This window comes from Xyrauchen texanus, chromosome 27 (assembly GCF_025860055.1).
Source record: "Xyrauchen texanus isolate HMW12.3.18 chromosome 27, RBS_HiC_50CHRs, whole genome shotgun sequence".
Taxonomy (NCBI): domain Eukaryota; kingdom Metazoa; phylum Chordata; class Actinopteri; order Cypriniformes; family Catostomidae; genus Xyrauchen; species Xyrauchen texanus.
Window position 1 is genome coordinate 8,342,370 of NC_068302.1, and position 13,646 is coordinate 8,356,015.

The 13,646-nt window shown below is 37.9% G+C and overlaps 1 protein-coding gene across 2 annotated transcripts in view; it reads right to left on the bottom strand.

Moving 5' to 3' along the window:
• The window catches only part of LOC127620999 (dynamin-1-like protein), a 40,146-nt gene that overhangs the window by 9,124 nt on the left and 17,376 nt on the right, over positions 1 to 13,646 (bottom strand). For both annotated transcript variants that reach the window (XM_052094401.1, XM_052094399.1), the window contains exons 6-10: positions 11,449 to 11,517; positions 11,252 to 11,338; positions 10,314 to 10,476; positions 10,104 to 10,224; positions 3,290 to 3,628 (exon numbers count right to left, since the gene is read on the bottom strand). In XM_052094401.1, coding sequence (XP_051950361.1) covers positions 3,290 to 3,628; positions 10,104 to 10,224; positions 10,314 to 10,476; positions 11,252 to 11,338; positions 11,449 to 11,517 — 779 coding nt within the window. The remainder of the gene's footprint in view (positions 1 to 3,289; positions 3,629 to 10,103; positions 10,225 to 10,313; positions 10,477 to 11,251; positions 11,339 to 11,448; positions 11,518 to 13,646) is intronic.

The window sequence follows — 13,646 nt, forward strand, 5'->3', positions numbered from 1 at the left end:
TTAGGATGCTGTGTCTTTAAAAAAAACAATCACATCTCGAGATGCATTCTGTTGTACCTCCCCCAGCTGACCATAATGCATCCTGTGAGACAAGCTTTAATTCTGTAGTTGCGCTGTATGCTAGGGTAGTTGAGGCGCACATTGATTCGACTCAATTCCGATAGAATTTCGATTTAATTCTATATCGATTCATAAGGGTATATTTCAGTTATAATGTCCCTTTTGCTTATATATGAAATTAATTCTCTCCCAGCTAATGCTGTTAATTATACACTGAACCTTCTAATATTAAAATATACATTTTACTAATTCAATTTTATAAATGTTTTATCATTATGGCCACATTTTGACTTTTTAAAATTGAACAAATCCATGTATTCAATCGATAAATAATATATTATATTCAATAATAATTAACACTAATTTTTGTTACATTTTTATTGTTTAATTGCATAATTTGTACTTTACATTGATTTGTTTAACACGCGCTAAAACTTGTACTGTCTCTTTAGCGCTAAAGTCCGCCTTTGCGTTTGTAGATGAGTGCATGTTAAGGAGAGACAATTCAAATGGCTTTATCTCATCTGTCCTATGCATGATTAGAATTAAATATTTATTTTGATGTTTTTGATCAACAACTGACTGTACAGAACAGAAAGTGTATTAAAAGTAGGGATGCACCGATCCCACTTTTTCTCTTCCGATACCGATCCTGATATGATACCAGTGTTGTCGTTTTTTTGCATAATCAGTTTAGAATATCTTTATATTATTGCGTGGATCTAATTGGGTGTGCTCTTTAATATGTAAATAAACACAAACCTCTAACTACACTTTATTTCAATATAAATGTATAGCTTATTAAGAAACACTTTATTGTTAACCAGCATACTGGATAATGTAGCAGCAAAATTAACAGTAATTCAGTATAAGTCATCAGGACAAGAAGCTGTTTTTCTTTCTTTTTCTTTTTTGTATTTCGACTTTGAATGAAAAGTGAGCTGATATCTTACAACTAAATTGAACAAATAAAGAGATCTGTATCCTTTAAAGTTATTTTTTGGAACTCATTCAACTTAAATATGATTATAATTTGTAAACAAATGATAATAATAATAATAATAATAATGATATATTATTATATATTATTGTGGCAGGGCGGAGGGCGGGGCCGGGTCGTTATCATACACACCCGGTCCCCTCCCTCATCCAGGTAGATGGGGATGACCTGCCGGCAGACTAGGCTTAAAGCATGCCCTCCCCCAGGGAAAGGGGGGGGGGGTGTACGTCAGGCCGGGGGCTCTCCAGCCTGAGAGAATGAGGGAGGAATGTGGCACGGCGGAGGGCGGGGCCGGGTCGTGATTATACACACTCTGTCCCTTATCAGGCAAATTAAGCCTCCGAGAGGGATAAATGCAGATGATAGACGGTGGTGCGACGAGAGAGCGATAGTTTACGGACATGTCCGTCATGTGTGTGTGTTTGTCTTCTGTTTAAGGGACCAGGTGTACATGATCACGACCCGGCCCTGCCCTCCGCCCTGCCACATTTATAGAATGATTTATACGATTGTGAGTGTGATAGTGCTTATATACAACAGTTCAATGAACAAGTACATTTAAAATAATTAGGAAAAACTGAGTACGGTTGTAAAAAAAGAGCATGTGCGATCACCTGTTGCCACTCCCAAGCAGAGATGCTGTCAGCTTTCTGAAGATCAGCTTTCTCAGTGGATAAATAGCGTCCAGGCGGGGGGTATTTCTCCATATTTCGTCGATCACTATAGAAACCACAATCTTCTCTACCATTTTAAACAGCACCCATAGTGTAATTAATCAGTGTGTTGTGTATCTCAGTTGTGATGAGCCGTAACGCTGAAGTTGTTTGTTTAAAGCTGTTTAAAGCTATTTCCTAGCTTTAATAGTGCACTTTAGACAAGTGATCACGAAGAGCTGTTTTAAAGACACTGGCTGACACGGATTCACTTCACGTCACCTAACTGGCTCATATTACACACAAAAATTTTCATTTGCCACCACCTGCTGGCTAACATATGTAATGTATGTAAAAAACAGAATTGATTTTATTTGGCCCTTCAGAGAATGCAGATCCATCCAAAACTGAATTGGGTACACTATCCCCTTATCTGATGCGTCAAGTAAAAACCTTAGGTATAATTTGTGATAGTGCACTGAAATTTGATAAACAGATAAATCAAGTAGTTAAAATGAGTTTCTTCCAGTTAAGATTAGTCACTAAAATTAAACCCTTTGTAACACGGAAGGACCTGGAAAAGGTAGTTCATGCGTTTATTTTCTCAAGATTGGACTATGGTAATGCATTATACTATGGTGTCCAACACAAAGGCTTAAACAGATTGCAATTAATCCAAAATGCGGCCGCTAGACTCTTGACAGGCACTCGAAAAAATGAGCATATTACTCCTATATTAAGAGAACTACATTGGTTGCCGGTTTTCTACAGGATTAATTTTAAAATACTTTTATTTGTTTTTAAAGCACTACATGGCACTGCTCCGACATATATAGCTGATCTAATCCAGGTGAATAAACCAAAGAGAGCATTGCGCTCCGAATCATTAAATCTCTTGGTAGTCCCGCGCACGTACAGGAAAATGAGAGGAGACCGCTCCTTTGCAGCGGCTGCTCCCAGGCTGTGGAATAATTTACCTCATTATATCAGGGAATGTTCCTCTCTTACAGAGTTTAAACGACACTTAAAAACTTATTTTTTCACTCTGGCGTTTTGATCATTCATGAGTATTGTGCTAGTTATGTAATAGTTTATTATTGACGCCGCTTAGATTTTGAGGTGTCTGTGACAATGTTTTTAATTTAATTATGATTTTATGATTGTTATTTTATACTATGTACAGCACTGTGGTCAACTTCTGTTGTATTAATATGTGCTTTATAAATAAATTGAACATTGAACATTGAACATGTAAAAACAAAAAACAAACAAACAGATATGTGATAATACTAACACATATGCACTACTCTTACACTTTAGTTTAGAATGGCACGAACACAAGCGGAGTGATAAACACACAGTGAAGCATCGGAGTGTTGATGGTGTCAGACCATCAGTGCTTATGGAACGTCTCTCGTCCAATCAGATTCGAGAACCGAACTAACTGTTTTATATATATATATATATATATATATATATATATATATATATATATATATATATATAAATAAAACAATATTTAAGAACAGCGTTCTACAGGAAAATAAACCAAAACATTTGTACTTCGTCAACTCACAGTTCAGAGGTTTGTATGTGTCTGGCAGTGCCTTCAATGGTGCTACAGTAGTCGGTGGCAAACTTGGTGACGATCTGCAGCAAGGTGGCGCTTTGGTCTTCCACAGGCTGCCCGTAGCTGTTGAGTCGGGTCTGGTACTGGGTGGTCAGCACCGTGACTCGAGTCTTTAGCTCCGGAAGACAATCTCTGATGTGATGCATGAGCAGTCGACTCAGGGTGCGAGCCAGGTATCGCGAGCCACATCGAGAGGCTAATGATGGGTAATGCCGCTGTAGAAACCCCTGCTCATCTTTGCCAGAGTCGGTGAGACTCTTTTGGGTGTTTAAATCATGTTGGCTCCTGTTAAGGTAAAAAAAAAAAAAAGGTTGAAGAGCATGGTCTTAGCTTAAAATGGACATTCGCAACCCAATTAACTTCTGAATTGTAACATGTTTCTGAGTGAAACATGATGTTGATACATGGAAAAAATTTAGTATGGGACATGGAAGCGCAGCGTAGTTCTAGCGGGAAGACTAGCAGCTGTACATCATCACATCATTAGCTGCGTAACTCCTAGCCAATCGCATGTAAGCCATTGCTTTATAAGTCTGCTCACAATCTATCACATTGCTGTTTCAGTGTGCTAACACAGCAACCTCCACCACCCCACCACCACCAGTTGAGCCCTGTCCCGCACGGGGGTAGGCTTTTTTTTTTAAAAGGATCACTTTTGATTTCATGTTAACTGGAGACAGTTGGTAGCCACGATTTGTTCTCTGACAAATGCAAGTGTAGGTGTCTGTCTTTAACTCTTTCCTTTTGGTGAAAGATTTTTTAAATGAATTGATCAAGAGTGGATACAGGACAGCCTCAGAGAACATTGAAAATTGTAAGTATACTGCCTGCTACTGGACAAAGAGAGCTACAACCATTGATTGCTTCTGTCAAGCCCAATATTTTCTGAACATGCTAACCTACAATGAAAACCTTTGTTAGAGTTAGACATACAAAAATGTATCAGTTAATTCAACTTAGTTTACTTAACCCTTTAAAGTCTGACATATGAAAGAAATGTCAGAAAATTAAAATTTTTGACATTGAACTGTTTTAGTGCCATTAGACAAACTCTAAAAAGAACTAAAAAGAAAATTCATTTTTATATTTTTGTTTTAGGTATCATATTTGATACATTAGGCTTTAAAGGTCATTATTCTCCTGAGGCCTCCAAGTTCGCCTTATAATTAATATTTTGTTTTACACATTAATGCAAATTAAGTAAAGCTAAACATTTTATAAATATTTATGTTTCTGAGTAGAAGCTATTTATTTTCTTACATTATGGTTGTTGAGCAAATGGATTGTTTTTTTTTCCAGTGTAGTATGTACAACTCCTTAAGTGCAAGTCTATTGGATTGTTTTAACATTTCTTCATTCAGCAGGCAAAAATCGTTAGTTGGATCCCTTTTAACAAGTATTATTCAAGTCCATTGCACAAATGGAATGAGTTACATGTTTTAGGTTAGGGATTTGAACAAATTTAGTAACCCTAAATGCCAATGTATAATTTGGTTGTCAATATGTATCGAATACCCATTCAATTCTATTGTAAATGCCTCACTGTAAATTCGATTTTTGCTTTATTTAAAGAAGGGACCCTTCAATAACTTTCAACAAAATCAACATTATGCCACAAATGCCGTCAATTGAGCTTAGCTTGTATTAAATTAATATTCTTTTAAATTCACCGACGCTACCATTGCAATGTCTCATGCTGTTTTTCTGAGTGCCCCACCCAAGTTAAAAAGTCAAATATTTTAATAGTGCAACTCTAGATCTCCGCATTCGGTTTCATTCTGTTGTGCACAGAATAGCTGTTCTAGAACGCAAGAATATGTCTTCTGTAAATGCACCCAAGAAATGCATTAGTTTTGGGTCAGCTGAACCGAAGCCAAGTTTGCAGGCCACCCACTACTCGATTTTGAAAATATGTAGTTTTGCACATCCTAGTAGTAATTGCAGGGTTCCTACACTTATTGACCAATGAATTATTGATTAATAAATTACTTTTCAGTGGTTTGAAATTACTGAATAGGATAAAAAAAACAACAACATTCAAATTAAGACTGATTTGCAAAGAGCATCACTACACTGTAAAAAAATGTCTGTAATTTGAACTGTAAAAATGCTACAGAAATAAAACGTGAATTTATTTACGAATATTAAATGTAAAATATACAATACAGTCGTGTTGTACATTTTGTAAAATTAATATTTTTTAGATGTAAAAATGTACATTGTTTAACAAGACAGTACATGTACTTTTTACAGTAAATTATTGTTAAAATTACAGTAAAAAACTATAATCGGGCGTTCCCAAAATTCTCTGCATGATCTATCATATTTCATAATATCTTATGGGAATAGATTGAAGTCAGAAGTTTACATATACCTTAGCCAAATATATTTAAACTCAGTTTTTCATAATTCCTGACATTTAATCGTAGAAAACATTTCCAGTCTTAGGTCAGCTAGGATCACTACTTTATCTTAAGAATGTGAAATTTATTTCAGCTTTTATTTCTTTCATCACATTCAGAATGTGATCAAAGAAATGGGTCAGAAGTTTACATACTGTTTGTTATTATTTGGTAGCATTGCCTTGGGTCAAAAGTTTTGGGTGTCCTTCCACAAGCTTCTCACAATAAGTTGCTGAAATTTTGGCCCATTCCTCCAGACAGAACTGGTGTAACTTAGTCAGGTTTGTAGACCTCCTTGCTCACACAAACTTTTTCATTTCTGCCCACAAATTTCAGATTGAGGTCAGGGCTTTGTGATGGCCACTCCAATACCTTGACTTTGTGGTCCTTAACCCATTTTGCCACAACTTTGGAGGTATGCTTGGGGTGATTGTCCATTGGGAAGACCCATTTGCGATCAAGCTTTAACTTCCTGGCTGATGTCTTGAGATGTTGCTTCATTATATCCACATAATTTTCCTTCATGATGTCATCTAATTTGTGAAGTGCACCAGTCCCTCCTGCAGCAAAGCACCTCCACAACATGATGCTGCCATCCCCATGCTTCATTGATGGGATGGTGTTCTTCTGCTTGCAAGCCTCATTTGCCTCCAAACATAACGATGGTCATTACGGCCAAACAGTTCAATTTTTGTTTCATCAGACCAGAGGACATTTCTCCAAAAAGTAAGATCTTTGTCCCCATGTGCACTACTAAACTGTAGTCAAGGTTTTTTATGGCGGTTTTGGAGCAATGGCTTCATTCTTGCTGAGCATCCTTTCAGGTTATGTTGATATAGGGCTTGTTTTATGTGGATATAGATACTTGTCTACCTGTATCATCCAGCATCTTCACAAGGTCCTTTGCTGTTGTACTAGGATTGATTTACACTTTTCACACCAAACTACGTTCATCTCTAGGAGACAAAGGACAGAATGTTTTCTACGATCCTTCCTGACCAGTATGATGGCTGCTTGGTCCCATGATGTTTATACTTTCTTACTATTGTTTGTCCAGATGAACGTGGTACCTTCAGGCATTTGGAAATTGCTCCCAAGGATGAACCAGACTTTTTTCTGAGGTCTTGGCTGATTTCTTTTGATTTTCCCATGATGTCAAGCAAAGAGTCACTGAGTTTGAAGGTAGGTCTTAAAATACATCCACAGGTACACCTCCAATCAAAAGCTAATTGGCTAATTATCTAAAGGCTTGACATCATTTTCTGGAATTTTCCAAGCTGCTTAAAGGCACAGTTAACTTAGTGTATGTAAACTTCAGACCCTTTGGAATTGTGATATAGTTAATTAAAAGTGAAACAATCTGCCTGTAAACAACTGTTGGAAAAATTACTCATGTCAAGTAGATGTCCTAAACGACTTGCCAAAACTATATTTTGCTAATAATAAATCTATGGAGTGGTTTAAAATGAGTTTTAATGACTTCAACCTAAATGTATGTAAATTTCTGTCTCGAACTGTACATACATTGGGGTGTTCTGTGTTATATTTGATGTAGTTTATTTAATGTTTACTGCATTATTTAAATTTCACATGTGTTGCCTTGATGGTGTTTAGTGTTTGTGTGAGTGACACTGAGCACTGTCTCTACAAGTTCCTGGAAGAGCCACTATTGATGAACTTTTGACATCATGTGCCCATCTGTTCTCTTTTTATGGTGATTAACAATACCTTATAAAGTAAAAAGCTGATTTTTCAGAACATGACAAGAAGCAGTTCTTTAATTAAGAATTTATCAAACAGTAAAGAGAAGCAGAAATATATATTGAGTATTGATTAGTAAAGTAGGATAAGCAAGTTGCTTACAAAAAATCGCTCTTTACTGTTGTGTCATGAAGTTACTTTATCACAGTTCAATCCTAAATAAATAGTAAGACGTCAGTATGATGATTGACGAATAATTGTTTTGATTATATCTGTTCTGTTGAAACTATTACTCACAAAATGTATCTGGTAACCATTGTTTCTGGCAAAATATCAAAGTTATGAACATACTAGGCTTACTATAAAACTTGAAATTCATATGGTATTTAACCTGTTTTCAGAATCTTTTCCAGAGTATACTGATATTCACCATAAATTTTAATGACCTCCCCAATTTATTGTATTATTGCCAGTGCTTGCTTTGCACAGAGATAAATTACCCAACGATTATCTCAAACACGGCTCTACGCTGACTGATAATGGGTAGACATGGTGCCCTTGGGTTCTTTTAAGTAGGCAGGATAGGAGAGGGTAACAGCATAGGGATTATTTAAGTAAATGCCACTTGGGGTTTTGGTGGAGGAACTCATTGTGAATTACAATTTGCACTGTAAAAACACTGTTACACTATTCAAATGCCTGATTATGCTTAGTGCTGGAGAAAAAGTATAGAGATATACTCTACTCCTGGTAAGTCAGCAATTTTTTTATGAACTCTGTCTGTCTGATTGCTGATTGCTATGGTTTTTAAGAACTTGTTTAAACTTCAAACAGTTTCTGTCGGGATGTTCTCTACATTCGAGATGGAGTGTGTTCTTATGGAGTCTGCCTCTACATAATTTTTTTGTGCTCTAATCTACAGACCTCCTAAGCTCGACTAACACTTTAAAGACCTACTCGGTCTTTAAGATCTGCTGACAAACTTTCATTACCACAGGACCAACTAGTTAAAAGTGTTGGTAAAATGGTGAAAAACAAAACACACGCCTAGTTACCAGCTACAGGACCTAAAATATACACTTTTCCTCATACTTTACATTCACATATATTTTAGCATAAATTCTTAATGTTGATTTAAAAATTCCACCACTCTATGGCCAACTGTTTTTGCAGAATTTAACCCTTTAAGCTCTGGAGGTGTTTTTAAAGATTTCCTGTTTCAGAGGCATACCCAAAATTAAAGGCTTATAACAAAAAAATAAAAAATAAAAAGGTATAATTTTAAAGAATACTTTATAAATGTTTTAATGATATAGATTACAATACATTTTGAGACTGAAAAATCTTATTTTTCTGATTTGACATTATATATCTCAAGAGTATGAATAGGGTAGCTCCAAAAAAAATGTTTTGTTTCCAATCATGTCAACTGTACCTGAGTAAAATGTTGTGTTGATACGACAAAGCAATCAAAAGTTATAGCATTACAAAAATAATTTATCCTAGTGTCCATAAACCATCTCCAAACAAATAAAACATAACAAATGTACATAAAAACAAATTACATATGCAAATACAGCAATGACTAAAGGCTCTCCATAGCATGTAGGCATGAGTAACAAGATCTCATTCAGTTTCATGCTGTGTCATATGAGTCATCATTGAGTCTGTGTCATTTACTTGGCACCATCTTCTGGTGGCCATATGTAATTACAATGAACAATCCTCTCTGCCCATATTTGGATGACTTCCACCTCTGGTTGCAGCGATCTGAATCATAATACGAACAGCTTAGCATTCCATGACGTTGGACAATGTACTACATAATGTTTTTTTTATTAATCTGAAAGCTAAATTTTTTTTTAGCTAGATAGCACATTACGTGCTGTGTGCACATTGTGCTTCATGTAGATTATCTAATGATCTATGCATATGCATATGCTATTATATTTTATATTTTGTTTATATTTTGTAAAGTTATAAGCGAAAATACAACATGTCTGTCAAAGACACGTACTTAGCTATGACTCGCTATATTTTTGTCTGTGGACCAGCCTATTTGTTTGTGAAAAAATAGGCTGGTTGTATTCTACTCTTTGAGAGATTTCCAATGACATATGACACATGGCTATTTGATCAGTTTGATGTATTTATCGATTACAATAATATGTGCAGTGCAAAATTATTAGTAAATTATCAAAACGGAATACTTCTGATTTGTCTTCAAATTTCAAATCACTTGATTAATTTTGGTCATAATGCCTATATGCATTGTAAAGTACAGCTTCTAAGCTTTAAAACAATACCTATTTTGTGTTGGTCAAGACTGTTATTATTAATATTTTGAATGGACTCATCCAAGCTTAGAGGGTTAAATAACATCTATTATGATTGGCCAAACATTATGGATATAAAACTAGCAGTGCAGTTGACACTGTTATTTATTAGAGCAGGCAAAGTTGCTAAAAAGTGTCATTGAAGGTGGGTGGCCATATGTTATTGTTCTCATTCTTCTGACATATTTCTGAATGAAATATTTTTCTTAGTTTCTATGAATATTGCATTTAAGGATATTTAAAGTAGGAAATTTGTCTCTTTCTGTTTGTGTGTGGGGGGTGTTGTTTGAGTGCATTTTCAACAGATGTGCATAAACTGACCTGTTAACCACACCAATTATACCCAGTCTGACCGGTATGACCCGACCTAGCAAAACCTCCAGTGCATCTGTTCCCGCGTCCATCAAATCCAGCTTACTCACCACCAGAAGCGTCCTACGACCTGACATTACCACAGACGCACACACAAGGTAAATACATTCCTTCCCACAGTGTCAAAATGACACGTGCTATCTTCTGCATGCTGCTCACCATCTGGGTCCACCTCTTGTGCCATTTTAAGGGCATCAGATGTGGCCAGATCAGAGTTTGCAGGTGAGACACACAGGATGAGGGAGTTGGGGTTGGAAATGTAGGACAAAATCATCTCCTGTACTTGAGTCTCTATATCTTCAGGCTGGTCACCAACTGGGACCTTCTCAGACAAACAAAACATGCAACATTAAAATCAGTAATAATTTTCCAGCAAAAGTGTGTTTATTAGTTTATTGTTGTCATGAAGTTACATTATACGTAGTGGAAAAACAAAACAAAAAAGGCTAAATTGTTTTGTTTTTTTGTGCTTCCTAAAATCATATTTCATATCTATTAAAGTTTTCTTTAACATGATATCTATTTATTTGCTTATTACAAGAGAAATGAGTACTATATTCATACAACTAAAAAATATATCATTGTTGATTTTCTGTTTGAAAATGGTGAATTATCAGTATCCCATATGAACATACACATACATATTTTACACATTATTTCTTACTCAAGGTGGCACTGATGTGTCATTGATTGACTTGATTTACATTTGACATTGCTATTTGATGAAGAAGCAATGTAGAAGTAAACTATAGCAATGGCAACACATGGACAGTATGATATGACTATTGTCATTTGGTGTACTACTGAAATTATTTAAGTTGTTCATCTATTTAGACTCAAAAGGTGCCTGAGAAAATGCATACGTGCATATGTTATATACAGAATTTTGACTTCCTATGAGAATTTTGCTTTCTTTGGGACTATATTTTATAGCAAGTCTATGCTATATAAAACTGAAACAAAATTTTTTTTTTATTGTATCTACTCTGTTAAAAAACAGTATTGCAACAATTTTCACAAAATAAGACCTACAAGAAATAAACAGCAGATGCAATATAAGATGTTAGCACAAGAAGATTTTCTTTTATTGTGGTTACCTTAGTGATGCCAGGCAAGTCAACCAATGTCAGACTGAGTACATTAGGGGAATAAATCTTCAGGTAAATGGGCTCTGGACTGATGCCCTGAGAATGAAACAACTATATGAGACCAGTTAAAATATTTCCAATAAAACAAAAGTCTGTGGGTTGAATATTAGATGATATGAAACACTGCACTGCTAAAAACTGTTTACCTTATTATTAGTGCTGCGTTCTGTTTCCTCCTCAATCTCCTTCCGGATTTCATTGAAATCTGTGAAAATCTGAGCAGACAAAAACAACATTTTAAACTTTAGAATCTTTAAATATCTTAAAGTGGAAATATTCTAAACTTTTGTCACATTTGACAACTGAACTCCACTTATAATGCTGGTCAAGATTTCTTGTCCCAGCAGCAGTCATAATTTAGCTTTACATGAACATTTTTCGCATTCTTTCATGCCCTTAAAAACGTAATGTTACGGTAATAACCTCCATTGTCTGATGGAGGGAACAAGATGTTGTATCAATGTAGCGACTCTAGGGGTCGCTCTTGAGAGCTCCGAACACCTACCATTCTTTGAAAAAAGGCCAATGAGAATTGGCGAGTGGAATTTGCATGCAACTCCCCTGGACATTTGGGTATAAAAGGAGCTGGAATGCAATTCCATTCAGGTTTTGTGCTGAGGAGCCGAGACAAGGTCCAGCCATTTCAGTGGCTAGTAGTGTTGTAGCAAGAGGGATACAATGTCTCGTTCCTTTAATCAGGGAATGGAGGTTACGACAGTAACCATGACGTTCCCCTTCTGTCACTCACTCGACGTTGTGTTGATGTAGTGACCCTAGGGGTCCCTATCTAAAAACACCACAACAGCTGAACCGTGTTACGTGAACTGCTGATGCAGGTGCAAGCAGGCTGCTGCGTGAGTAATAGCAGGTGCATCAGACTGCATTTAACCTCCCCCAATGCCCCAAAAGACGTCATGTAGTTCCCCACATCCCTAAGGGGGGCCAGGCCGTGCCAGCCGCAGCCTTTTCTCTCTATGTTTTCTCTCCCCAGAGTTTTAAATTTGGATGGGGCCATCTAATGCTATCATATGCATCGGGGAAGGTGTTCTTTTCCTTTCCAATTCTTTCAGGGGGAAAAGACCCCGCGGAGACCACATCCTGCCCAAAAGGGGAGGTCAACATGAGGCAATACGACACATGGCCTCAGCAGCTGCACATGGAAGAGGCACGGTGATAGGTCCTGCCACGAAGGAATGGGGAGACTCTACAAACACAGTGACCTGGGGCAGAGAGAGCTCTGCCCAAGGGAGACACGGGTCCACCTAAAGGGAGACCGTACCGCAGAATATACATCACAGGGGTTACCGGAGTAATCGGCACCTGTGTAGCACCTATCCCAGTACAGGGCATATTAGACCCCGTAGTGGGGCTGGCTGCGAACTCCTCTGCCGTGTTCGCAAACCATAGGGCTAGAGAGGAAGGACATCCCAGGTCGACAACTTTGTGAACTCGACAGGGGGTAAAAACGCAAGTTTTTGCCTCAGGGGAGGGGAAAAGGTGCTATACGCAAGTGATACACCCGGCCAGCTGTTCCGTATTACCTAACTCTACCTGTTCGTACCTGAAAGAACATGGGATGAAACTGGCTCAACCTGGAGATTGTAAAATGTTGCGAAGGTATTGGGTGTTGCCCAGCCCACTGCTCTGCAGATGTCTGCTAGAGAGGTGCCATTGGCCAGTGCTAACGAGAACGGTGCACTCCGTGTAGAGTGTGCTCGAACCCGCAAGGGGGTGGGCACGGCCTATGTTTGGTAGGCCAATGCAATGGCATCCACGATCCAGTGAGCAAGCCTCTGTTTTGAGACAGTGTTCCCTTCCCGCTGTCCACTAAAGAAAAGAGCTGCTCAGAGCGTCACAAGCTCTGCGTGCGATCAAAGTAGGTGTGCAAAGCATGCACTGGACACAGCATCGACAGGGCTGGGTCTGCCTCCTCCTGGGGCAACGCTTGCAGGTTCACCACAGGATCACGTGAGAATCTGCCGGACCGAACTCAGGCAAGAGTCACTGACAGAGTATGGTTGCAGGTCCCCTTGATGGAGATGAGCACAATCAGGAGGGACATCTTTAAGGAGAGGGCTTTCAGCTCAACTGACTCAACAGCTCAAATACGGCCCAAGGCCCAAGAGGACCACAGAGATCCCATGAGGGGAAGAGGCATGACCTGGGAGGATTCAGCCTCCGGGCGTCTCTGAGGAACCTGATGATCAGGTCGTGTTTCCCTAGGGACTTACCATAAACTGCGTCTCCTGCAGGAAGGAAAGCACTGACCCGACTATGCATCTCTGGTGGTCTTCGGCTCAGGAAGAACACCAATTCACGAACAAACGCCACTTCAGGGCATAAA